Here is a 25,578-nt window from a genome sequence, read left to right as displayed (position 1 = left end):
CTGAGAGACAGCTTTGAAAAAGGACTGCTGTCATTTTCTGCAACTCTGGACTGGCCAGGGAGGCGGCACATCTGGTAGGGGGTGGGGGCTAGTGGAGGACCCTTATTATTACGAAAATCAAGCCATTTGCTGACTTGGTTTGGGTCCAGCTTAATGTCTCTCAGCCGTGAGCCTGTGAGCCCTGAGCTGGTGCCTGATGGTTTTGGATTGGGACTAAGGCAAGAAAACACCAGGATTTATAAAAATGCCATTCCCCCAAAGGGCCCAATCTATGCTGGACAGAGCCCTGATTCTTTGCATCTGCAGGGGGAACTAGTGTGGTGCTGTGTGTGGGTGCAGAGAGACAGAAGGAGAGAGAGGTGATGCGTGGAGAGACCATCTGTCTGGGCACAGGCCCAGCCCAACAACCCCAAGCCCTTTCTCCCTCCTCCTCCCAGATAGCTCCTGCTGTCTGCCTGGGGAAGGAACAATAGAATAATCTGGAGACTCTCCCACCCTTTCTAGATCCTCTTGAGGTCTCTGCCTCCAGTGCCTGAGCAGATGTCCAAGGCCAGGCCAGCCCCCCAGCCCCCATCCAGAGCCACGTAGGGCCATTTTCCAGCCCCAGGCCCCAGGCCCCAGGCCCCCAGGCTGGGTTCCCTGTGCGTGGGTGCTAGAGGAGGAAGGCTGCGCATGCAGCGCTTTTTCTGGCAGAGCCAGTGCTTAACACTGCTAAAGCCCTCCTAATCCGCATTATTTTCTTCTAATCCCTCCCCCTCCACCCTGGCCTGTGTGCCACCCTGCAGGACCGTTGGTCCCAAGCCGGAGCCTGTGCTGAGCCCCAGGCATGAGGAAGCCACGCATCTGCTGCAGCGTGCCCGCATGAAGGCCAGGACCCGGCCCCTCCGTGCCAGCCATGACATCGTGCCCACCATTACCCAGGGCAGCCGGTGAGTGGGACCTGGGCCAGGCTAGCCTGGGAGGGCCATAGCAGGGAAGAGTCAGCAGTGGGAAGAAGTAGGATCTAGCCAAATGCCGCTGCTCACTCCTTGTGCGTGTGTGTTTTCCATATAAGGCTCTTGCTTTGATCATTTAGTCAGTCAACACACCTTTCCTGAGGGCCTGCAGTCAGGCACTGAGATACAAAGATGAATGAAACATGATCTGGATCCCTGGGGGCATGGAGGTCACAGTCTCCACGGAGAGAGGCAAAGAGATATTCAATTCTGTGGACTGTGGTGTAAGAGAGGAAAAATGTGTGTGCTGAGCTGGAAACTGTTAACTCCACCTGGAAAGGACAGGTGAGGCTCTTGAGAGAAGGTGACTTAGCCGAGGCTTGACAGAGGTGTAGATACGCACTGGGTAGATGAGAGAGGCAAGGGTAAGCGTCCTGGGGATGGAAACTGAGCAGAAGTGCTGTGCTCAGGAATTCAGCCAGGCTAGAGGGTAAGGATGTGCAGGCTGTGGCGTGAAGGCTGGGGGGCTCATTTGGGCCAGGTCATGGAGGCCTCCAGGCCTGCAGAACTGTTGGACAACTGGATGTCTGCTGCAATATCTGGGAGCCACTGGAGGACTCTGGGCAGGGGGCAGCACGATCACACCTCAGTGATGCCTTTCTAGCTGCCGAGATGTGTTGAATCTGGGAGACTGGTACGCTGAGGAGGATGCTGCCATGGCCATGCTGAGCGGTACAGAGAGGAGAGTCCGGAGACCTCACACAGACCTCAAGCACCAGAAGCAAGCAGGCTTAGTGAGGCGACAAAGGAGCGCAGCACCTAGAGCCAGACCACGCGGGCTTGACTTCTGGTTCTGGCACTTAGCTGGGTGCCTCTGCGGAAGTCTCTGTGCCTCAGTTTCCTCACCCACGAAATGGGAATTGTAATAGTGCCTGTCTTACAGGGTCTGTGGGGTGATGTGAGCTAACACACGTGAAGTTTAGAACAGCACCCGCCACGCAAAAACTGTGAGCTCTAACCACTTCTCATTTAGTTGCAGGGGTGTGGGCGGTGTGAGAAGGGAGGAATCTGGAATGAGCCCAGGGTTCTGACTCGGTGTCTGCGTGTTTGGTGGGGGCGAGGCCTCAGTGCAGGCTCAGGCATTGGAGGGAGAGGTGCTCCCCGAACATCCACTGGAAATGAGCACCAGGCAGGTGGATACAGGATCTTTAGAGGAGGAGAGATCAGAACTGAAGATCTGGACGTCATCCCTGATTTCATAATGCTACAGCCATTGTAAGGGTGAGCTTGTCAGGAGTGAAGAGGTAGGAAAACAACAAGGTTAAGGACATTCAGACCAGCACATCACACACATGACTGCCCCCTGAGCAGCACGCTGCATCCCCATCTTCCTGCCTGTGGTACACCTTGAAGAATCACTTACACGTGGACCTCACCACCACACAGGGCTGTCTTCCAGTCATGCACCTGGGCCTGAGATGAGGCTGCCAGGCTATGCCAGGTCTCACCAGGCCCAAGCAGGACCACTTCTGCAGCTAGCAAAGTCTGTGGCTTCATTGGCGTGGCGGACATGCTGCATCTGCCTGTTTGAATCACCACGTGGCACTGGAGGGAGCAGGCGTTCTTAGGGAGCAGGGATCTTGGTGGAACTGGACCACCTGCTCTTTGATGGAGGGTGCCGAACTGCTCATTAAAGGCTAAGGACCTTTATGGAATCACTGAGATGACTCCTTCACGAGCAGAGGTCGTTGTGACCCTTAGAAGAGAGGCTCAGAAGACCCTAAACCCTGGCAAGGGATGCCAAACAGACTGTCCTTGTATTTCCACATTTTGGGCCTTGCCTCTCTCTCTAGATGGAGGGTACTCGTTAGGAATGGGCATGGTTGGCCGGGTGCGGTGGCTCATGCCTGTAATCCCACCACTTTGGGAGGCCAAGGCGGGCAGATCACAAGGTCAGGAGATTGAGATCATCCTGGCTAACGCAGTGAAACCCTGTCTCTACTAAAAATACAAAAAATTAGCTGGGCGTGATGGTGGGCTCCTGTAGTCCCAGCTACTCGGGAGGCTGAGGCAGGAGAATCATTTGAACCTGGGAGGCGGAGGTTGCAGTGAGCCGAGATCACACCACTGCACTCTAGTGTGGGCGACAGAGCGAGACTCTGTCTCAAAAAAAAAAAAAAAAAAAAAAAGAACGGGCATGGCTTCTTCAGGGCATCCTAACTATTCTTCTTCTTCACATACATATGGTGAGAAACCTTAGACTTCCAAGAAACTCTCCTGTTGTGCTTTGTAGAGGCATTTAGGTTAGGTCGGATAGCCTCAAAATAGTCAAGACTATCTACAAAACAGATTGCATTGTGTAAAGGTCCTCTTGGACACTTCTTCCTCAGATCACTTTAACAGCTCAGAACAACCCCAATCACTAACTTTAAAGTAGGCTCCCTTTTGCAGGCTGTCTCCAGGCCATAGAAATGCTATAGAATTGCAAGGTGACCCACTTTAGCAGCTGCCATGTCCAGAAAAGAATTACTATGACTTGGCAGCGCTGGCGAATCCTCAGAGGGTATAGCTGAAAAATCAACGCCAGATGGCTTGCTGCAGATGCTTCTAAAGGTTACGCTCCGTCAGATCACCCTGGAGGGCCATGCTGAGTTAACATGGCAATGGCACACAGGCCCCAGGTCTCAGTTAGATGCAGGAGGCCCCATCCCTAGCCCAGATGCATCACTTCTAAAGAGCCGCTTGGTGAAAGGTGATGGAAGAGGAGGGGCAGGCAGAGCTGTCTCAGAGGGCCTTCTTTACCCTAGGTCTGGCTAGAGGCAGCTGGGGCAAGCCTGAACAGACAGGGATTCCAGGAGGTGAAGAGGTAGCAGCAGCTGCATTTTTCTGGAAATAAATTAATACAGAAATGGAGCAGCTCCTGGAAGCACAAGATCTTGCCGTATAGGGGCTAGACATGCCTAGATTGGTGTTTCTGTTGGCAGGAGGACAGGACATGTCAGCAAGAGGCAGGGCTGGGAGGTGACACTGTAAGTGCCACTGTCCCAGGTCAGAGAGAGTGGCTGTGTTGAGACTGCAGAGCTTGCATACATCACATTGATTGTATGGTTAGGGAAGCAATGCTATGGAAAGAGGGACTCTGGAAAGGGGTCCCTGTGAAGCCATATGTCTCCAGGACTGTGGTGGGATCCTCCCCTACAGGAGTGACTACTAGGGCCTCTGTGGAGCGTCACCTTGAGAACTTGGCAGGCATGGGATTTGCTCACCGCTTAGCTGCCTCATTCGTCCTGCACTTGTCTCCAAAATCCTCATCCTGCCTTTACACACTGTTGCTGACACTGCTGGTGGGGGCTTCTGGGTTTGAATAATTGGGTTGAAAGCACCTTATGTGATTAAGCGCTCCTTAATTTCTCTTTTTAGAACAAAAATGTCTGCCTCTGCAGTGAATTCCAGGATTGCTCACCATCCTGTGTGTGAAAGTTAAGACCACTAATGTGGCTCATGGGACCTGGGCTCCTTTGTTAGATTAGGACCGCACTGCCTTTAAAGCTGGGCTCTTTTCCTCCCTAGAAATTACAGCCCACGTCCTGCCAGCAGACAGGGCACTAGCTCTTGGGACCTGTGGAGGGTTCATTGTGTGAAACTGTGTGCAGAATCTCCCTGTGGGCCTTTCCCTGCATTGGGTCGGCCGGGCTGGGAAGGGATCCTTTCTGTGCAGTGGGGGTAAAGCATCTGCTCAGCAGGCAACCTCCTGTTTCTGGGGTGGGGGTGAGGGAGGCTGTTTCTCTGGATGGAGTCTTCCTTTCGGGGGCTATGGGGAGGGAAGCGTGCTTCTGAAGAGCTGACCGTGAGTGCCACATGAACAGGGACCCCACAGCTGACCTAGATACAAGTGCGGATAGGGCCCAGAATCCTCGTGTGGGCTCTCTGGGGCTCAGAGTCCCAGCGCTTTACAATCCCCAACAGAAAATCATCACCACCACAGTTACTAATCTCAGCGGGGCCTCCCCACGGCCATATTGAGATGAGTAGTGAGATCCTGCACCATCTTCAGCAGCGGGCGTCCTGCTCACTAGCCTACATATCTTGGCTACAAAGGCCCCTCTGAAAGCAGGGCTGCGATGTGACTTTTGGGGGCCCTGGCACTTTTGCCTTCATGGGCCTCTTGCTCCATACAAAAACATTAAAAAATATATATTTCATGACCATGCTGGTTGAAAGGTAAATATGTCATTCTATATTAAAATGTTTTCTTTGACCCAAAAGTTTATTTTCTTCTGATTTTAAAAGAAATTACAACATTGTCCTGGGCCCCTGTCCATATTGTGGGTCCTCAGCATAGCGGCTATTGTGCCTGATGAATGAGTAGCCATGGCTGAATGTGAGTTCCAGCAAACAGGCTGACCAACACCTCTTCAGTGTTCCCCAGAGCAGCCTTTTTAAGCACAGGATCTGCTGAAATCTCAAAGCAGGCAGATCTACTTGCTTAGCAGGAATTTGTGTGTTTTTCTGTTTCGTTTTGTTTTGTTTTGAGACAGTCTTTCTCTGTTGCCCACGATGGAGTGTAGCGGCATGATCTTGGCTCACTGCAACCTCTGCCTCCTGGGTTCAAGCAATTCTCATGCCTCAGCCTCCCAAGTAGCTGGGACTATAGGCACGCATCACCACGCCTGGCTAATTTTTTCTATTTTTAGTAGAGACAGGGTTTCATCGTGTTGCCCAGGCTGGTCTTGAACTCCTGAGCTCAATCTGCCCACCTCGGCCTTCGAAGTGCTAGGATCACAGGCGTGAGCCACTGCGCCTGCCCAGCAGGAGTTCTTCTTTAAAAAAAAATTTCATCCTGGAGCAGTGCTTATGGGGGGAAATGACGAGTCAGGGGTAGGCACAGGTGTGGAGCCCCAGTTGCCCATTGCCTTTTGCATTCCAGTGAGCATTCAGCATCTAATAAATAGAAGTCAAATGCTAGTAGGCTAAGAAGAAAGATCCAGGAAATGAGGCAGGAGGGTTGCATGAGGTCAGGGAAGGAGGCCTGGAGGCCCTGAAGGCCCAGGAGCGTAAGAGGAAGCAGGAAGGAATGTGGGGGGCCTGCATTTTCCCTCCAAAGTGTATGCACTTGACCCTGTGGCCTCTTCTGGGTTGGTGTGATAAAATAAAGGCTGTGCTTCAGTTGGATCTACAGACAGGAGGTAGTGGAGAGACTGGATAAGAGGCCACTGCAGGGGTCCAGTGTGAGTGATAAAGAAGTGATAAATGAAAGAAACAAGAAATGGAATCCCAACACTTAGCAGTGGATTGGTGGGGAGGCCCCTGCCAGGAAAAGGAAGGGAGAACTATGGTTCTTACTTGGGTGCCTTCTGATAGAAAATGGCCTATGGTCCTGGGTCCATTTTCATAGTGGCCTGAAACTCCGGTTACCTGGCTCTACGAGGCCGTGGTGTGAGATGTGTGTAGGTGCCTTCCAGAACTGACCAGGACTTGACTATTCGCCACAGTGTCTCCCAGAGCCAAAGTGGATGACAGGTGGGCAGACTCCCCAGCACAGCAGTGCCATCCCCCACAATAGAAGGACAAGAGTATGTGTGAGGGCTGCGGAGGGGCAGTGCCTGGAGTGGGGTTGGAACAGTCAAGACTCAGGAGCCAAGGAGAAACATCACCATTGCCTTGTCTGAATTTTGCGTAAGCAAGGTGATGTGGAACCCTGCATGGAAACTTCAGGAGCAATTGCTTAGAAACCCTGACTTTAGGCCGGGCACAGTGGTGCATACCTGTAATCCCAGAACTTTGGGAGGCCGAGGTGGGAGGATCACTTGTGCCCAGGAGTTTGAGACCAGCCTGGCCAACACAGTGAGACCTCATCTGTACAAAAAATAACCAAAATAAGCCAGATATGGTGAAGCACACTTGTGGTCCCAGCTACTTGGGAAGCTGAGGTGGGAGGATCACTTGAGTCCCAGAGGTCGAGGCTATAGTGAGCCAAGATCATGTCACTGCACTCCAGCCTGGGCATCATAGAGAGATCCTGCCAAAAAAAAAAACAAAAAACAAAAAAATTCTCTGACTTCAGTTCTCACACAGCCTCTCCTCTAAGTGGAGACTTAAAATATCCTGTTCCCGTGACGGCTTTATAGCAAATACATCTTTCCACAATCACTACCAAAAATACATGGTGGTCAGGCTCACTTCCTCTCCCTAACAGACACACACACACAGACGCCGCCCCCGCCCCCAACTCCCCAACACACACATGTAAGGACTTCAGCATATTCCCATTCAATAGTGTTTCATCTTAACTCAGGCTGAGCCATGCAAGAGAGGCAAAGCCAAAAGCAGGGAAGGTGGCCTTGGTTTTGTTTAGTGCTATGTTAGGAACAGGATGGGCTTGCAAGCTACTCTGGTTTGCGGAGACGCCCCAGAAATCCGCTCTGGAGTAACCTTGTGGGTTGCGGTTACCACAGAGCACGGTGGGAGACTGTAGCCCAGGGTGGAGGGGTAGGGCCGATGGGTGTCCATACCTCCCCATGTTTCTGCCCTTGACCTCTCTCCTCCTGTCTCTTCATCAGACATGGCCACAGAAGCCCAGCCCGGGACCCCAGGACGACCCTTGCCTGCATAGACAACCTCCAGAACGGGCACACGAGCGATTCCTCCAGCGGAGAGTCCAGCGGCGGGCAGAGGCCGAGGCGGGGACCCTCGCCGTCGCACGTGCGTTTTGAGGATGAGTCGGCCCGCGAAGCCGAGTTCCGCCACCTGGAGCGGCTGCAGCAGCGCCAGCGCCAAGTGCTGAGCACCGTGCTGCAGGCCGCGGACCAAGGCCCCCTGCGCTCCAAGCCCGACCTCGCCCACTACATCAACGGGGCCCCCCGGCTCCGAGACGCGGGGCAAGGGGCATTCCACCGGCTTGTGGGCAGCCTGGACCGCGGAGGACCCCCGGCGCCACCGGCACGGGGCAGCGAGAGGAGGTGCCAGGCCTGCGGCAGCTGCATCAACGACCCGCGCCCCGCCCAGGGGAAGGCGTCCCCCGACCCCACGACCCTCCAGGGGCTCCAGGCTGCCCGTGGGATGGAGAGGGTGCTGGGTGGCCTGAGCTCCCCACTCCGGCTCCTTCCTGCAGAGCCCGGGCTCGGCATGGAATGGATCCGGGAAACACACATCGGAGACATCGTGTGCCCTGCGGAGGTGGGTTCTGCCCTGGACAGCACAGACAACTCTGACAGCTGCAGGACGGACAGTGAGGAGGCGGGGACCGCTCAGGCTGGCGGGGCATGTAGGCGGACCCGAGGCAGCAGCCCGCGACTGCGACTGCGGGGCTCCAGGCCTCGAGGCCACAGGTGGTCCAAGAAGGCTGAGGTGGAGCTGCCTTGGGGCCTTCAGGCCCAACAACACCTGCCTAGGGCTGATGATATGGAGGTGGAAAATGAGGTGAAGGAGGGCAGAGGACACACGCCTGGGGGAACTCTATTTTTGAGAGAAGATGCTGTCCCTAAGCCTCCTGACCTGGAGTTGAAGCGGGTGCCCCTGGGACCCCAGTGGCAGCCTGGACCACGGCTGGGAAGTCACCAGGCTCACCTTTTGGATTCCCGGACTCCATGCAGGACAGCCTACGCCACCACCTCCCCCATGACGCCTGAATCACCGGGGCCAGGAGGCCAGGCCCAGGTTATAGAAAGCCACGAGTCCCTGGAAATTGTCTCTCCTTCCTCCCTGCAACAGAGCCATGCAGAGCCTTCCGCCCCGCACCAAGCCCGGCAGCCAACAGTTTCCTTTTGTCCTGAAGGCTGGGCGCCAACCCCTCCCCCTTCAAGGAAGGCCACCTCGCCGGTGTCTCACAGGAAGGCAGCCCTGGCTGGATTGTGCAGGCCGGGTGACCAGGGAGAACCTGTGGGTATCCCCCTGCCTCCTTCAAGAAGCACGATTCTCAGGACCTGTGAGCTGCCCCCATCACAGACCCAGCCCAGCTGCCCTCAGGTCAGGCACCCACTCCTGGCCCTGTCTACCAACAACTGCAACAACAGCGCACCTCGGGGGCTGCAGGAGCCCTACGGGGGAGTCGTCCACGAGGGTAGGGTGGAGAGGGGCCCCTGCAGCCGGGAGCCGGAGCCGCCCCTGGAGAACAGCAGAGATGGTAAGGGGCTGCCGTTCATTCCTGCCCAGCCCAGGCCTGGTGTGGTTCTAGAGCAGAGGCCCAGACCCGACCTGTGACACCCAGGCCTTCAGAGTCATTCCCTTTTATCTCAATAGTCAGATGGCAGCATCACACACCACCTCGGCAGCTCCTTGGAGCCACTCTGAGGTGTCAGGGGTGCTGGCAGAGGCCAGACGCAGGATTGACCGCCAGCCTGGAGGCAGACTAAGCAACTCCCTTCTGGGGGAGGCAGAACCATGGGGAAGGTGGTGGAGACATCCTCTTCCTGTTGGGAACCCTGAGGTTCCAAGATCCAAGCTCCAAGCTGCATGGCTGCTAGAGGCCTGGGCTTTAAGGGATTTACTCCCAACAGTGCAGAAAGAGGCAGCAGTTCCAGGATTTACTATTTGTTTGGAACAATAGATGCCCACTAATCACATGGCTGAGACCCTGCCCCTTCAGCATCATCATTTCATTTCATTTCATTTCATTTCATTCCATTCACTCATTCATTCCTTCAGTATTGGCAGAGCACCTGTTACGTGCCAGGCACTGTACTAGGCACTGTGGGGAATGCACATGTGAATACTTGAGCAGGAGTCCTGCTCTTGAGGCTTTCTGTGGCCAGGCAGACATGCTGTCTGGAGCGCCCTGTGACCAAGGGAACAGGGCTCCTAGGCGGTGTGCTTTCTGGTACCAGACCCTCCCTGGCCCCTGGGCCTGTTGGTGGAGCAGTAGGTTTCAGCAGGCAAGGCTGCTGAAGGGTGTGGGTCTCACCACTTTGTCTTTGGAAGGGGTCCTCATATTGTGGGAGAATCCTGGGGGGTGGCGGGCTCAGGCCCTGATCCCTAGTGTTGTGATCCCAGATGACCAACTCTGCTGTTCACTTTTAGGCAGAGATAACAGGCTCACTCCACACGTGCCCACGGCTCTGACAGTCTTGGGGCTGGGATGGCTCGAGGGACCCAGGGCTTGGCAACAGAGTGGAGGGAGAGAGGGCAGAGAGATGACAGACCTTACTGAGGATGTGGATGCAAAGTCCCCTCCACTGCATGGGGACACACAGACTTGGTCCCTCTCCCTCCCTTGCTTACACAAACCTTGAGGCAACCCCCTCCCCCTGGGGTCCCTCCCACCCTGTGCTGAGTGGCAGTTTCCTTCTCTGGTGGGCTCTAGGCAGGCTGTGGGCTTGCCCCTAACCACTTCCTGCAGGGCTTCCCTTCTGAGACCTGCTGACCTCTCTGGGCAGCCCAAGCCTTTACCTCGGAGCTTGAAGCAGAGCGAGTGAGGCCCTGGGTGACTCCCTCAATCCCTCAGCCTGCCAGCATCCTCCTCTGTGAAGTGAGGACAATGACGGCACCATCTCCTAGGGCCCCGCGAACTCATCTCTGGAGAGGATTCCACTCGTTGCCTAGCACATAATAGATCTCCAGAAATGATGGCTATTTTAAAGCTCTTAGAAATCACAACTGACAAGATTGTGGGTTTTGTCCCAGGAATACAAAACTTTCCCCTGCTCCCACTATGTCCCTTGATATGGAAGGGACATGGCTTATCACAGTCAACCCTTTCATTGAACAAACAGTTATCATCTACTGTGGACTAGATGCTGTGCTGGGTGATGAGCTTCCAGCAGTCAACAAGACTCAGTCCGTGTCCTCAAATAGTTTCCAGCCTCGAGGACACTCACGAGGGGTCCTCAGGCCTGGTCATCTAAGAGGCCACCCCACCTTCCCTTGCTGCTTCCCAGGTCTCTCCACTGCTCTCCTTGGGCTCTGCCTCTCCAGCTTCTTCTCACCCTCCCCCTGTTGGGAATGTCCCTTTCCCCCACAGGACCTGTGGGATGAGCTGGTATGACTCAGGTGGGATGCTGTGCTTGTTTCAGGAGGACCCCAGGGCTTTCCCGGCTCAGCAGATGTTGCCACCATCAACTCCACGGGCATCACCCTCTCCCTGTCCTCAGAGGAGCCAGAGTCCAGCCAGGAATCAGAGGGAAGCCTGCAGAGGACAGGGTCGGGATCTGGAGGACATGTGCTGTCAAGGTGAGTTACAGGAGAAAGAGCCAGACTGCAGAAGAAGGTGGAAATGGGGGCTCTGGGAGGGGAGAGACCCCCTGGAGTGGTGGCATGACCCACCTCACTGCTCCTAGTCCTCAGAGGCTCCCTAGACTGTGAACAAGCCTGGCAGCCCTCTCACTCCTCTCCCAGTGTCGTTTAGTCTGATGTACCTGCTCATTCATTCATGAAGCATCCATTGAACGGCCTCTAGCTGCAGACACTGTGCCAGTTCCTGGGGCAAAGCTAGCAGAGCCCCAGCCCTGGGGAAGGGCTCAGGATGGGCTTGCTTCTGCTTCTGCTCTGCGCTTGGATGCTTGAAAGTAACCAGATGTTGAGGAAAGGGAGCCCAGCAGTCACATTTTCCTTCTCTCCTTCAGCTCGGCGCCAGCGCGGGGTGGTGGGGTGGGGGCTGAGTCCTGGCCCTTTGGGACCTCCTTAACTTGCCTCAAAGCCTTGGTGAACCTGGAGCTCTGGCCAGGGCCTTCTCTTCCCTGTGACACACTATGCCTGGTGGCTGCAGGCAGCTCTAGGCCTGAAGAGGCACCAGAGCCGACTCTCCATCCCTAGTGCCATCTGTTCTCCAGAACTTCAGAGCTGCACGCTCAGTTTCTCCTGGACATCTCCATTAGGGGGTCTGATGGGCCCCTCAAACAGAAAGCTCAACAACTGCTTCCCCCATGTCCCGTTCCCTGCAAACACGTCACTGTCTGTCTGCACAGCGCACAAGCCCGAATCCAGGAGTCCTGGATTGCTTCCTCTTCCTTCTCTCCCACCGCAGCCCCCTGCCAGTCATTGCCAGCTCCGGAAACCCCTGCCTCCCACCACTTTTCCTGGCCTGAACTCATAGCTTCTTTGCTATACAACTCTAGTAGCCCCTACCTGCTCTCCGCCTTCACCCTTGCCCCTACATTTCCTTCTCCACACAATAGTCAAGGGTCGCTTTTTAAAACTTGGATTAAATGGTGTCCTTCTCCTACTGAAAACCCTGAATGCAATGGTTTTTCCCTGCACTTGGAGTAGACTTCACACCTCGGCTATGGCTGGTCCTGCTTTGTGGACTTCGCCTTGCCTGCCTATCTGACCTCATCTTGTCCTGCCTCTTGCCCTTTTCTCATCACCTACACCCAAGCCTCATGGCCTGGCCCCTTTCTGTTCTTAAACACGCAGAGCTCTTCCTGCCCCAGGGCTGTGGCACCAGCTATTCCCCGCACCTGGACTACTCACCTCCAGGCGTGGCAGCCCTGGCTGCTTCTTGCCACTCAGCTCTCAGTTTAAAGCTCCTCTTCTCAGAGAGACCTTCCCCACCACTCCATTTTAAAGAAGCGCCTGGTCATCCTCTGCTTCACCCACATGGGACGGGTCTCCTGGTTTTCCTGGTCTGTTGTTCATAAGCTCCTGCGAGTAGGCACCTTGTTTGTCTTGCATACACACACCCCAGGGCCTAGAAGAGGCTGGCACATAGTAGGCTGTTAAGAAATGTTGAATGAATGGGCCATGCACAGTGGCTCATGCCTGTAATCCCAGCACATTGGGAGGATGAGGCAGGTGGATCACTTGAGGTCAGGAGTTCGAGACCAACCTCGTCAACATAGTGAAGCCCTGTCTCTACTAAAAATACAAAAAGTAGCCGGGCGTGGTGGTGTGCGTCTGCAATCCCAGCTACTTGCGAGGCTGAAGTGGGAGAATAGCTTGGACCTGGGAGGCAGAGGTTGCAGTGAGCCAAGATGGTGCCATTACATTCCAGCCTGGGCAGCAGAGCAAGACTCTGTCTCAAAAAATAAAAAAAATATATACTGCATGAATGATTGGGTGGGCCCTTAGCTGAGTGTTATGGCAGGCGGCTTGCCTGAGCTATTGTCCCCAAAAGCAACCCAAGCAGAGTATCTGGCAGTCTTTCTTTTCTTTTCCTTTCCTTTTCTTTCCTTTTCTTTTCTTTTTTCTTTTCTTTTCTCTTTTCCTTTTCTCTCTCTCTCTCCCTCCCTCCTTCCTCCCTCCCTCCCTCCCTTCCTCCCTCCCTCCCTTCCTTCCTTGCTTTCTCTTTCTACCTTTTCTCTTTCTTTCTTTTTTTTGGGGGAGTCTCACTGTGTCGCCCAGGTTGAGTGCAGTGGCGTGATCACAGCTCACTGCAGCCTCGACCTCCAGGCTCAAGTGATCCTCCTGCCTCCATCTCCCAAGTAGCTGGGACCACAGACAGGAGCCACCACATCCGGCTTCCACTTGACCTTTCTTTCTACGCCTGGTATTCAGTTCCTGGCCCCAAACGTGCCAGAGGCATTGGTGCTGGCCCATCTGCGGCCCTCGAGATGGCCCCAGGGTACAGTTTGCCCTGGCCACCCTCCCGGCCCTCCCCTGCCCCCTCACCTCCACCCTTGTGTTTCAGAGCATCAGCAGGGGCTGACACAGGACCTGGCTCCCCCTTGGCTGCCCCTTTGGACCAGAACAAGAAAAGGAGCAGCAGCATCGCCTCCACCTTGGGGCTGAAAAAGCTCTTCTCAGCCCTTGGCCAGAGTTCCCGGCCCAAGCTGGGCAAGTCCCGCAGCTACAGTGTGGAGCAGCTGCAGCCCGCCGTGCCTGGCCTGGCGTCACACTCCAGGGCCCCGTCGTTACAATCCCTGCACCCGGTGAGTCCAGGGGCCCCAGCCCAGGGAGTGAAGCCAGCAGTGGTGCAGCCACCATCAGCATGAAAGGTGAATGGAGGGAGGAGGTGCTGAGGATGCCTCCCAAGGAGCCCACAGTAGGGAGAGGGAAGCTGCTGGCATCCCCACGGTTGACCCGTGAGACTTGGATTCCCCTAGACAAAGGGTGGGTCGGCAGCATCTCACACTGCTGAGATGACCCTGCCAGGGGTCCCTCTAGGCTCCTCCCTCTCCCTCAACTTTGCCACCTCAGCCAAGTCCCGGAGAGTTGACAGCCTGATGGTTCTGGAACCTTCTCCATGGCCATAGTGACTCTGAGCCCAGGCACAGATCACGTCCCACGTGGATTCCCTCAGCAGCCCCTTGACTGGCCTCCCTGCCATGGTCCTGCATGTGGCTTCCAGAGTGGTCCTTCTGATATGCAAATCTGGCCACACCAGCCCCTCACCGAACATCTATCATTGGTCCCTTATTGCCCTCAAGATAAAGTTCAGACCACTCAGCATGACCAGAGTTTCTGGGATCTGTCTGCTTTCATCCCTCGTCAAGTGTGTTCTTCTTTTAACACACTTGACCCCGGTTGCAGCCAATGCGCTTGCAGTTCTGTCGGCAGATCGCTCGCTGACTCTGAACCCTCAGCTGGGCTCTTTCCCCCGCCTTCCCCAATGCCACCTGCCCGCTCATCCATCCTTACTGCAGGCACGTGCCCCTCAGGGAGCCACTCCCAACCCTGCCTCAGGCCGAACTGGGCCTCCGCCCCCTGCTCCCATTGCTACTGTGCCTCCCTCCTTTGTGGCACTCCCTGCATCATGTTTAGTTGGGTTTTGTCTCTCAGCCCTCACTGGAGTGTGAGTTATTTGAGGGAACACCGCTTGATCTTCGTATTCTGGTACTTTCTAGGGAAGCTAGTGCAGTACGCACAATACACACCGAGTAGTGAGTGGGTGGGAAGCGCAGGGCAGCTCGCTCAGGCTCCCCTCCCCAAGCACTCCACACTCTGCAACGAGGAGCAGCACCCGCTGGACGCCCCTTCTGTTCCAGGGAGTTCCAGGTGGTCTGTTTCTCCTAATTCCCTCCCCGCTCTCCTAGGGAGAGTGAAGCAGGTGAGAGTGGTTTGCGTTGCTGGCGCCTTTCATTTCCCAGGCTGCAGGTGAGATGAGGATGCAGACTGAATGAATGAAGGTCCCATTGACTGTCTTCCACCAAAGACTGTCCTAGGCACATGGTCAGTGCTCAACAAATATTTGCCGGTTGAATGAATGGAAGGCAAAGAAGCAGCGGCAGAGATTGAAGCTGGCGAAATCAGCAGCAGTGACTTGTGCTCCAGGAACTCGCTGTTCTCATGAAGTTAGATTTATCCAAAGCATGTCTGAGCCGTGGCACCCAGATTTACTGTCATCAGGACTTCTATCTCTGTAAATCCCCCAAAGGAAACACCACCCCCGTCGGTGTCATGGAGAGGTTCATAGGCAATCTGAGCTGAATGGACAGACATAGGAAGTCCTGATGACAGTAAATCTGGGTGCAAGAAAGGGAGGCAGAGCAGGGAGGATGAACAGCAGAAATACATTTTCAAGAACTGAAAAAAGACAGAAATTTTCAAGAACATAGAAGATAAAGGAAGAATCTGTCTCCCCGCCACAGTATTTGTGACATTCCTCAGGGTAAAATACTTGTTTTTGGTGTGTGCTGCTGCCAAGAGTGTGTTTGCTGGGAGGTTTAGTTTTTTGGGTTTCTGTTTGTTTGTTTGTTTGTTTGTTTTTTGAGGCAGAGTCTCGCTCTGTCGGCCAAGCTGGAGTGCAGTGGCCAGATCTCGGCTCACTGCAAGCTCCGCCTCCTGGATTTACGCCATTCTCCTGCCTCAGCCTCCCGAGTAGCTGGGACTACAGGCACCCGCCACCTCGCCTGGCTAGTTTTTTGTATTTTTTAGTAGAGACGGGGTTTCACTGTGTTAGCCAGGATGGTCTCGATCTCCTGACCTCGTGATCCGCCCATCTCAGCCTCCCAAAGTGCTGGGATTATTGTTTGTTTTTTTTTAAGATGGAGTCTCACTCTGTCACCCAGGCCGGAGTGCAGCGGCACGATGTCTGCTCACTGCAACCTCGACCTCCTAGGTTCAAGCAATTTTCCTGCCTCAGTCTCCTGAGTAGCTGAGAGTACAGGCATAGGTCACCACACCCAGCTAATTTTTGTATTTTTAGTAGAGATGGGGGTTTTACCATGTTGGCCAAGCTAGTCTAAAACTCCTCACCTCATGTAATCCACCTGCCTTGGTCTCCCAAAGTCCTGGGATTAAAGGCATGAGCCACTGCGCCCAGCCGTATATATACCCCATTTTCTTTATCCACTTGTTGGTTGATGGGCACTCAGGTTGGTTCCATATCTTTGCGATTGCTGATTGTGCTGCTTGCAAAGATATGGAACCAACCTTTCTCTTATAATGACTTCTTTCCTTTGGTAGACACCCAGTAGTGAATTGTAGGATTGAATGGTAGATCCTTTTTTTTTTTTTTTTTGAGACAGGGTCTCATTCTGTCACTCAGGTTGGAGTGCAATGGCATGATCTCGGCTCACTGCAACCTTCACCTCCGGGTTCAAGTGATTCTCCTGCTTCAGCCTCCCGAGTAGCTGGGATTACAGGCACCTGCCACCAGGCCCGGCTAATTTTTGTAATTTTAGTAGAGACAGGGTTTCACCATGTTGGCCAGGCTGGTCTTGAACTCCTGACCTCAGGTGATCTGCCCACCTCAGCCTCCTAAAGTGCTGGGATTACAGGTGTGAGTCACCACACATGGCACACACCATCTCCTTTTAAAGTGCACTGAAACCTTTTAACTTACCTGTGCTCAGCCCTGCCCCCATCATTTTGTGAACTCCTTGAAGGATTTCTTGTCTATCTTTTTATCCACAATGTTTGAAAGTACAGTGTTCGGTTTAAATTTTTGAATGAAAGCAATCACAAAAGACATACTAAAGAATCATAAAATAATATTTCGAATTTTAACTCTCAAGTGGTATTTATTACTTTGTAATAAACTTACTTTCATTTTTTCCTTAATGAGTAGTTAGATTTCCTTAATCAATGAGGTAATTAGTATAGCACTAAAGTTGTTATTGCAGCTAAAAAACAAAACAAAAAATCTCTTGACTCCTCAGATGGTCTATGTAGACCCATCTCCTTGAGTAAGTCATGGTGGTTTCTGTTGAATTCTTGGAAGCAATGATAAAAGCTTGTGCTGTCACTTTCTTACAGGGCCCTCACGTTCATGGTGGGGGCCAAGTCCTCTGTCAGCACCTCTCAGGTAGCTTTTCTCACCTGCAATATTGTCCCTTTCTCATCAGGTGTCGCCCTCTCACCAGCGTCGGAAAGCTGCCTCTTTTCAGAACCTCCATTCTCTGCTGAGCGGCAAGGGGGAGCGGTCCCGCCTCTACCTGGTAGCGGGGCCAGGGGACCACAGTGCAGCTGGCAGGTAAGAGGAGCACCCATGATTTGGAGGGTAAACTCAGAGAGTGACCAGTGGAGCCAAAAGCTTGACTCCTTCCGGCCTCAGCATCATGGCTCTGAGCAGGGTCCGCTGAAGGGAAAGCAAGGCCTCTGCCCAGGACATCTGATGTGTGGAGACAAGGCTGCCACAGGAGTCTCAGCACCTCAGTGTCCTGCCCCGACCCTCGGTGCACTGGGCTCTGAGAAGGCCTGGGGTTGCTGGAGAGGGTAGAGTTGGCCGGTTTGAGTCCATTGTCCCTCTGCTGTCCAGTGACATCTTGAAATCAGAAAGTTTAGAGAGCTTTCCTAGCCCAGCTAAAGATCCAAATAAACACGTGGAGACAGAGACCCCCAGAGGGGCCCAGGACGCATGACCTGCTTGGAAACATCCTGCCCTGTCTGACGAGGCCCTGTAGGCTGGCTGCTCTTTCCTGGGGCGTGGATGCACTTCAGGGTGTATGTTAGCTCCTGGAAATGTGACATAAAGTTACACCTTTTGTCAGATTCTTACAAAGGTCTCTGTACCCCCCCAAATTTGAAACCACTGCTTTGGGAGGGTGGGGTTTCTAGTTCCACAGCAGGCTCTGGGGGGCCTTGCACAGCAGTGGAAACGCACCAGTTTTGGCCCTAGCAGGCTCTCTTTGCTGGTTGAGGTCAGCAGAACCCCAGCCTCCAATGCCAGACTCTGGCATTGGATGTCCATGAGGCATCAGTCATCTGTAAGCTAGGGAAGAGTTGTGCCCAGTGCCTGACGCTTTTTGCCCTCACTGTGTCTCTGGTTCCCTCGCAGGCCGGCCAAGGCTTCACCACGGCGTGCCCTCAGCGTGGAGGACGTGGGTGCTCCCAGCCTGGCTCGCACCGTGGGCCGCCTGGTGGAGGTGTTCCCGGACGGCACGAGCCAGCTGCAGCTGCAGCGCTCCCCGGGGGGCACTTTCGGCTTCTGCGTGGCCTCTGGGAATGGGCGCCCAGACTCAGGTATGCCCTCTGCCCTTCCTCAGCCCCATAGCCGGGGCAGCCTCAGCAAACCGCGGCAGGGCCTTCTGGCTGTGTCAGAGGCTTTTCTGGTCCTTGGCTGAGCCGTGGAGCTCTGGGAATTCAGAAAGCCCCTGACTACAGGACTAGGCTTCTCCCCTCAGGGGCTCTTTCTGAACTGTCCAGGGCTGTCTAGGAGTCTGCACCTGCAGAGCCTTTGCCCTGGGTAGCTGCAGCTGAGAGGGCGTTGGTGGGGAGTGTACGGGAGGGGGTAGAGTTGGCAGGTTTGACTCCACTGTCCCCCTGCTGTCTGATGATATCTTGAAATTAGAATCTTAGGCAGGCGCAGTGGCTCACGCCTGTAATCCCAGCACTTTGGGAGGCTGAGGTGCCCGGATCACCTGAGGTTAGGAGTTCAAGACCAGTCTGGCCCACATGGTGAAACTCCATGTCTACTAAAAATACAAAATTAGCTGGGCGTGGTGGTGCATGCCTGTAATCCCAGTTACTCAGGAGGTTGAGGCAGGAGAATTGCTCGAACCCAGGAGGTGGAGGTTACAGTGAGCCAAGATTGCGCCGTTGTACTCCAGCCTGGGCAACAAGAGCAAAACTTCGTCTCAAAGGAAAAAAAGAAAGAAATTAGAATTTTGAAGGCCATCTTAGCAGAGGAGAGCCAGAGGGAAACTGTCTGTGCCTGCCGGTTCTCAGCAGTCCCTTTGATGTGTCTGCGTTGAAACGGTTCCTTTCCTCCGGCTGTGGAGTATGTCTGGGCAGGTGGAGCGTGCCTGTCTGTCTCTGCATCCCGTCCCTCCCTCTGTGCCCGAGGCCTGTGCCCGAGGATTATGTTCAGATGAATCCTGGCTGCAGGCTTCTGGCTGGGGTGTGCTCTGGGTCTCAATTCAACGCAGGCAAGGGCAGGGAGGAGTCCTGGACATCATTCTGCACTCTGGCCAATTCTCAGTTCCGCCCCATCCATGAGTCTTTCAGGGCAACGTGACTTGCCAAGGCCCACACTCAAGGTCTGTGGTCCAGAATGTATCTCAGGGCAAGGGCCCATGAAAGAAAGACATTCCCCAGAGGAGCAGGGAAGGAAGACAGGTATGCGAGGGTGGGCAAGGAGAGGAGGGGAAGGAAGAAGAGAGAAAGGGAGAGACAGATACAGAAAGACACGCACAGAAGCCTGCTGCAGCTGGGCTCTGCCAATGGGGGGTTGAGTCCTATGCTTTGATCTCCTAGGTCAATGCTGTTTAGCCTGGAAAAAAGTCTGCCTGCTGCCACATTTGCAGACCGCAGCATGAGTTCTCATGTCTGTTCCATCAATTATTGTTTCAGCAAATATATACTAAGCACCTACTATGTGTTATAGATACGGGGGATACAGCAGTAAGTGGAACAGACCAAATCCCTGTCCTCATGAATATACTACCCAGTGAGCAGTTAGATTGTATCTATAAAATGTGTACTCTTGTTATGTATAATGTGCTACGTATGTCAGATGGTGAAAAGAAAGTTCTGAGAAACATACAGATAAAGCAGGTGTGGCAGATGCTGGTATAGACAGGAGTGTGGGGAGGCTTTTCTGAGAAGATGACACTTGAGCATCTTCTCAAGTGTGGATGGGGCAAAGGAGGGGCCCTGCGGGTGTCTGGGGAAGAGCATTCCGGCAGATTGAACAGCGAGTGCAGAGCCCTCGTGGAGGGGTGAGCCTGGCCTGTGAGAACTGTGAGGTCAGGTTGGACACCACAGAGCAAGCAAGGGGTTGGGAGGAGCAGTTTGGAAAGATGGGGTTGTGCCACTGTAAGGGGCTTTGGCTTTCATGCCGAATGAGATGGGAGCCACTAGAGGGCTCGGAGCGAGCACTGAGGCTCTCTAATGTCTATGAGAATAGACCCCAGAGGGACACAGGTGGAGCCAGGGAGCCCTGTGTTGAAGCTATTTCAGCAGTCCGGGACAGAGATGGTGGTACTTGGGCTGGGAATGGCTGTGGAGATGGGGAGAGGGGAGAAGGTTGGATTCTGGTTGATCTGACTCTTTGCTGATGAGCTGGACATGTGTGTAAGAGGAAGACAGGACAGGTTTCTGCCCACTCTGGACCTCAGGAGGATAAAACGTCCTTCCTCACAGGCCTTCCCGTAGCCTCCTCTCCCGTTAGGCGAGCAGGACAGGCGCCCGGACAGGTGTGTGAAGGCGGAGGCAGACAACCCAGCATGTTTGTGCTCCGGCACCTCTGCTGGCTGTGTGACCTAGAGCGGGCGACATCCCTGCTGAGCCTGTTCCCTAATCTGTGAAATGAGGATGACAAAACCTACCTAGAAGAGTCATAAGGAGCATTTGATAAGGCACACAGGAAAGGGCCTAGCATTTTTCTTCCCTCCCCTTCAGAAAGAGAAGGTCTGGGGAAGAAAACCCCAGACAGGGACCAGTGTGATCTGCGTTCCCCTGTCGATGTGAGTGCACACACAACAGGGCATTGTACTCTGCCCCCCACCATCCCCCAGAGTCCCTTTTGGCTCCCTTGTAGGCAGTGGGAGCCCCTCCCCGTCACCCGTCTGGGAGCTCTGATGGGCAGGGGTCTCTAGTGACCCAGGGTCCCCGGCACCCTTGCCTGAGTTGGTGCCAGCTCCCTGTTCTGCCCAAGCATTCCCTGGTCCTGCTGCCATCATGGGTCACTAGATGGCACACAGGGGTCCCCACGCACATGAAGCCTGGTGAGTGCTGGGGCCTCCGTTCCCCAGGCCATCCTCCAACAGCAGAGGGTCACTTCTTCCAGGCTCCGAGGGGCTGTGAAGAGGGCTGGCTTGTGCCCTGTGCTGAACCGGCAGGATGCTGGTATTAACTTGCTGGCTTTCACATCTGACTCTCTATGAGTCTGTGAGAACAGCAGGCTTTGCCTTCTGCTTCTAATTGGATACAACATAGAGATCACACATCCTCAACAAAGGCCATTTCCAGCAGACAATAAATGCCTACGACAGCAGGCTGTCATATTTGTGTCACGAATTTCAGTCGTGAAATCTACACGAGTCTCCCCAAAATGGCAGGAGTGACGTCAGTGTCTGGCCTAGCTCTAGCTGCATTCTTTCAGGGTTTATCATTAGTCCCCACCTGCAACTCCCACAGCACATCAGATACTTCTCTGGGTTCGCCCCAGGGGCTCCTTCTTACCTGCCCCCTCCCCGTGCCACCAACCCGTAGACAGGGAGGGCAAGCAGTCCAGCTAGAGGAGGTAAAAGACAGGGTTGAGGGAAAATGCCTTGTACAGTCAGGATGGCAGACGTACCGTCAGGGAAGACAGCCCTGCAGAAAAGGCTTGGCTTGGCCAAGAAGCAACAAAAGGGATTCTATACCTCCGACCGGGGGGGGGGAATGTGTACAAAGATTGGATTTGCTAAATTCAGAGCCGCAGACTTTCAGGTGCCTCGGTGAAGATCAGTGCTCTTTCAAAGCCACATTTCAGAGGCAGGCTATAAAATGCCTGACTTCTGTCAGGGCCAGAGGCTGGGGGGACCTGAGAGAGGACTTCCCACTAGTCCAAGATGTGGTGACTAGTTTCAAGCCAGAGATTGAGGAGCAGACCTGATGCCCCTTCGGGCCCCTGCTAGGAACCCGATTGGAGGAAAAGGAAGTGGAGACAGTAACGCGTGGGCAGTGGCCTCATGTTTGAAATGCAGAGTGAACCGAGCTGGGCTTGGAACAGCGAGGGTGCCAAAGGCTGCGCTGAGCAGCCTGAATTCCGCCAGTGCTGATGCCCATGCCAGGGGTGTGCCCTGCAGTCCTCCAGCAAACTCAGCCTGTGTCTCAGCCCCTGTGTCCACCCAGCACGGAGCATGGGCATCAGGGGCTCCAGCCTGCCCTGGGAGAGCCAGCACCTCACTTACTTTCTCCCAGGTGGGAGCAGCTGGAGGGGAATTTGAAAGGTTTCCAGCCACAGCTGAGGCCGGTGGGGGGATGGGGGCCTCCTCAGCTGGACGCTTCCCAGAGATGCCAGAGGGAGCCAGCCCAGCCAGCCCAAGCCCCACAGGGCCTGCCCCACTGACAGGGGGCTCCCTGAGAGCCGGAGCTTGGGAAAGAAACAGAGAAGCTGGTTCCTCCAGGCTGACTCTTGGCACCTTCTAGACCCAGGCAGGGCCTCTTTGGGGTGGGGAGGAGGGGACATGTGCAGAAGAGGAGAGGGAGCCACCGGAGCTTTGAAATATGTGGCTAGAATTTTTATTTTTCCTGGGTTTTTTTGCTCAGATGTTTTCCCATCCCAATTGAGGAACCATATCTGAGTAAGACTGAGGCCAGGGTCACTCTTGGGCAATAGAGTGCAGCAAACCAGGCTTGGATGTGGCTCAGCCACTTTTGCTTTTCCGATGATACCTTCCCACCACCCCGACCTTTATGCTGGGCCTGGGCGACCTGAGGCAGCAACTGGATCATAGTGCCAGGCACCGAGTAGGTACGGTTCCTAATTTTTAAAAACTATTTTCCTTCCTATTCTACAAGCAAAACTCATCCAGAAAAAGATTAGCTCACTCACAGTCAGGTATAAATAAATAACAACAATTTAACGCGTTATTTGCACTAGAAGCATTTCCACTTTAAAAGCAGAGACAGTGGAATGAAGTTAGACTGTGGAGGAGGCGCACTGTCTAAAGCCAGTTGCGGCTGTGAGGTGGAATAATGAGAGGTATGTGTGTGTGTGCATGAGCGCAGAGAAGTGCCCGCTATGAGCACCTCCTCCCTGTGCCACACAAACAGCACCTCACCAACATGGTCAGCGTTCCAGGGATGCACTTCTTCGATTTGGGTGTCATTGTGAAATTCTCCCGTTTTCCTTTGCAGGGATCTACGTGCAGGAGATGGCTGACGTGAGCACGGCCAAGCTGTACTCAGGGCTGCTGGGGGTGGGCGACGAGATCCTGGAGATGAATGGGGCCAAGGTGGCAGGGCTGGGCTTGGCTCACATTAAGGAGCTCCTGGCCCACTCAGAGAGCTTGTCAATCCGTGTCTTGAGGCAGAGACCTGTCCCACGGTGACCCAGAAGTGCCGCTGCCCTCACTGTCACTGCCTCGGAAGCCCTGAAGCACTTGGGGTGGTTGGCAGGAATGTGCTGCACAGAGCTGCTCTGTGGCGGAAACAGATCCTGGCAGCATCTAACCTCTCGGGCTGTGGCAGGGCTTCTGTGGTGGGCTGCCTTCGGGAGAGGCAAGGAGCCTGTTAGCATATTTTGTTTAAGGCCATTTATGCAGAACTAGAAAAAGAAAAAAATGGGTCTCCTTCCATGTCTGAGGGGGTGTCAACATCTACTTGTACCTTTGTTGGCAGGGGAAGGAAGGAGATGCAGTGGGTCCTTTGGTTGATGTCTGAGAGCTGGCCTCACCTCCGGGTCCCACTCCCGGTCAAAGGCTACCCCAGCCTCCAACACTGTGGAACCAAAGAAAGCACATGTCCTTATTGGCCTTGACCCTTCCCTTTTTCAGCCACGTTCCTCCCTACTCCATTCACTGCCTTTGCCCTTTCTCCAGCAATGGGCAAAGTGTCCTGGAGTACCAGCCTTATAGCCATTGACCATATATGCCAAACCAAAATTGGAATGTGTCGTCTGACAGGAGTTTTATGCCCCTTCTGGGTTTGGGAACATCTGGGAGATGTTATCTGGTAGCCAGAATATTAAAAATTTCTAGGAAATTTTTTTTATACATAAAGTTGAAAACAACAAAACTGATTTCAGGACATGCTACTGTGGTAGCCAGGATCCAGCCAGTGGGACCAGCCAGACCAGCCCCACACCACCCCAGCCGCTGCCTCTGCCCAGGAGGAGGCAAGAGCTGCTGCAGCCTGGCCTGTGGCAGCCTCCATCTTAGTTCTGTCCAGCTTGGAGACAGGGCTGCAGCGGGTGCCTGGCTGTCACACAGCTGCATGCTTTCTGCCCAGACGTCCTGGCGCTGCTGTCAGTGGGCATGTGGGTGGGTGGGCAGCAGGGAGGCTGTGGAAAGCGGGGATGGGCCATCTGCCTGGGCCTCAGCGCTGCCTGGAGGGCTGGGACTCTTTGGGAGTGGATGGCCATGTGTCAGTCTTAACTTATTAAAAAGCAAAGCTGAAGCTTCTCTCACTCTGAGTTGCAAAATTCTGGGCTTGACACTCACTTGACCCTCACTAGCCACGGGCAGGACTGGGGAGTGGGGGAAGGCACGGGTGCTGGTGGTGGGCATGCCAGAGGAAAGGCTGGGGAGGCCCCGGCTTAGGGTGACAGCCAGGGTAGATGCAGAAGCCTCCAGACCGTCCTTTGGCGGAAGAAAAGCCCTGGGCAAGTTTATGATCAGGAGAGAAGAAGCCAAGGGACCCTAGCTGGGCACAACTGAGGAGTGTAATAGGAAGTTCAGGGCTGCTTTAGAACTGGCCAGGGTGCCAGCTGTGGTTTAAAAAAAAAAAAAAAAAAAAAAAAAAGTCCTGGAAACAAGAAACCCAACCTTCAGCAGAATTGGGTTTAAATGAGTGTCAGGGCAGCTTTCATTGGACAAGGACACTGAAGCAGGCCTGTGGCCCAGGGAGAAGGTCGTGGGGGTGGGGAGGCATTCCTGTGCAGTGTTTGGGGTCTGTTCCCTGCCCAGGGCCTTTGCAGCAGGAGCCAGGTCCCTGTCTTCATGATGCCCATGCGGGGAAAGGGAGGCGCTGAGCCCCATGGGGTAGGCGGGTGAAGGAGGAATGAGGGGGCTCTGACAGGTGAGCAGAGGGGCCAGAGGAATAAGTGCTTGGGGCTTCAGGCTGTGAAGAGGGCACTGGCACACCTCAAAGTGTAGAAATGACCCCACAGCAAGAAACCTCCAGTGTGGGGAAACCCTGGCTCCTCCTATACTGCAATTCTTGGCCCATGGTCACAAAACTGGAGAAATCTCATGTTGAGAAAAGCTCCTGGGGGCCAAAGACAGCTCCATTTTTCTCTGTATGGCAAGGACAACTTGCCTTCCTAGGTGGGAGGAGGTGGAAGCGGGTGGCTGGGGCTGGGAGGACAGGAAAAGGCTCAGGCATATCACCTCCCAGGCTGGTGACACACTTAGTCCTTAAATAGTTCTGCCAGGTGTGTCCTGCTCATTGTCTTCATCTTGCATAGATGGGGAACCAAGTTCAGCAGCACTGACAGGGCATGCAATCCTGCCCCTCTGACTCGGGGCCCCTTTTCCCACTGCAGCTGCCTCCCCATGCCAGAAAAGGATTGCTGCTAGGGGAGGGGCACGAGGCACACAGGACACCGGAGGCTCCCAGGCCTCTGGACGGTGACCTAATTCCAAGGAGGAAAGGTGCTGGCATCCCAGCTCTTCCCTGGGGCAGCCTGATGTGCAGGCCCTGCCTTGTGTGGATGGGAGGGGGCTTTGGTTTCTCCAGCCTC

General features: G+C 54.3%; 1 protein-coding gene and 1 long non-coding RNA gene across 2 annotated transcripts in view; one reads left to right on the top strand and one right to left on the bottom strand.

The window, feature by feature from the left end:
- The window catches only part of KIAA1614 (KIAA1614 ortholog), a 38,729-nt gene extending 14,426 nt beyond the window's left edge, over positions 1 to 24,303 (top strand). Inside the window, exons 4-10 of the mRNA XM_050766084.1 lie at positions 786 to 929; positions 7,496 to 9,057; positions 10,943 to 11,099; positions 13,495 to 13,735; positions 17,093 to 17,220; positions 18,025 to 18,209; positions 23,034 to 24,303. Of these exons, the coding sequence (XP_050622041.1) occupies positions 786 to 929; positions 7,496 to 9,057; positions 10,943 to 11,099; positions 13,495 to 13,735; positions 17,093 to 17,220; positions 18,025 to 18,209; positions 23,034 to 23,227 (2,611 nt within the window). The 3' untranslated portion in view covers positions 23,228 to 24,303. The remainder of the gene's footprint in view (positions 1 to 785; positions 930 to 7,495; positions 9,058 to 10,942; positions 11,100 to 13,494; positions 13,736 to 17,092; positions 17,221 to 18,024; positions 18,210 to 23,033) is intronic.
- LOC126940688 (uncharacterized) lies at positions 16,749 to 22,042 on the bottom strand. The gene is made up of 2 exons (XR_007720885.1): positions 20,905 to 22,042; positions 16,749 to 17,702 (listed from the first exon to the last, which is right to left on the bottom strand). It is a non-coding gene; the product is annotated as an uncharacterized LOC126940688 (long non-coding RNA).
- Positions 24,304 to 25,578: the final 1,275 nt, after the last annotated feature.

This window comes from Macaca thibetana, chromosome 1, assembly GCF_024542745.1.
Source record: "Macaca thibetana thibetana isolate TM-01 chromosome 1, ASM2454274v1, whole genome shotgun sequence".
Taxonomy (NCBI): Eukaryota; Metazoa; Chordata; class Mammalia; order Primates; family Cercopithecidae; genus Macaca; species Macaca thibetana.
The sequence above is the reverse complement of the archived record's forward strand: the minus strand, read 5'-3'. Positions and strand labels throughout refer to the sequence as shown.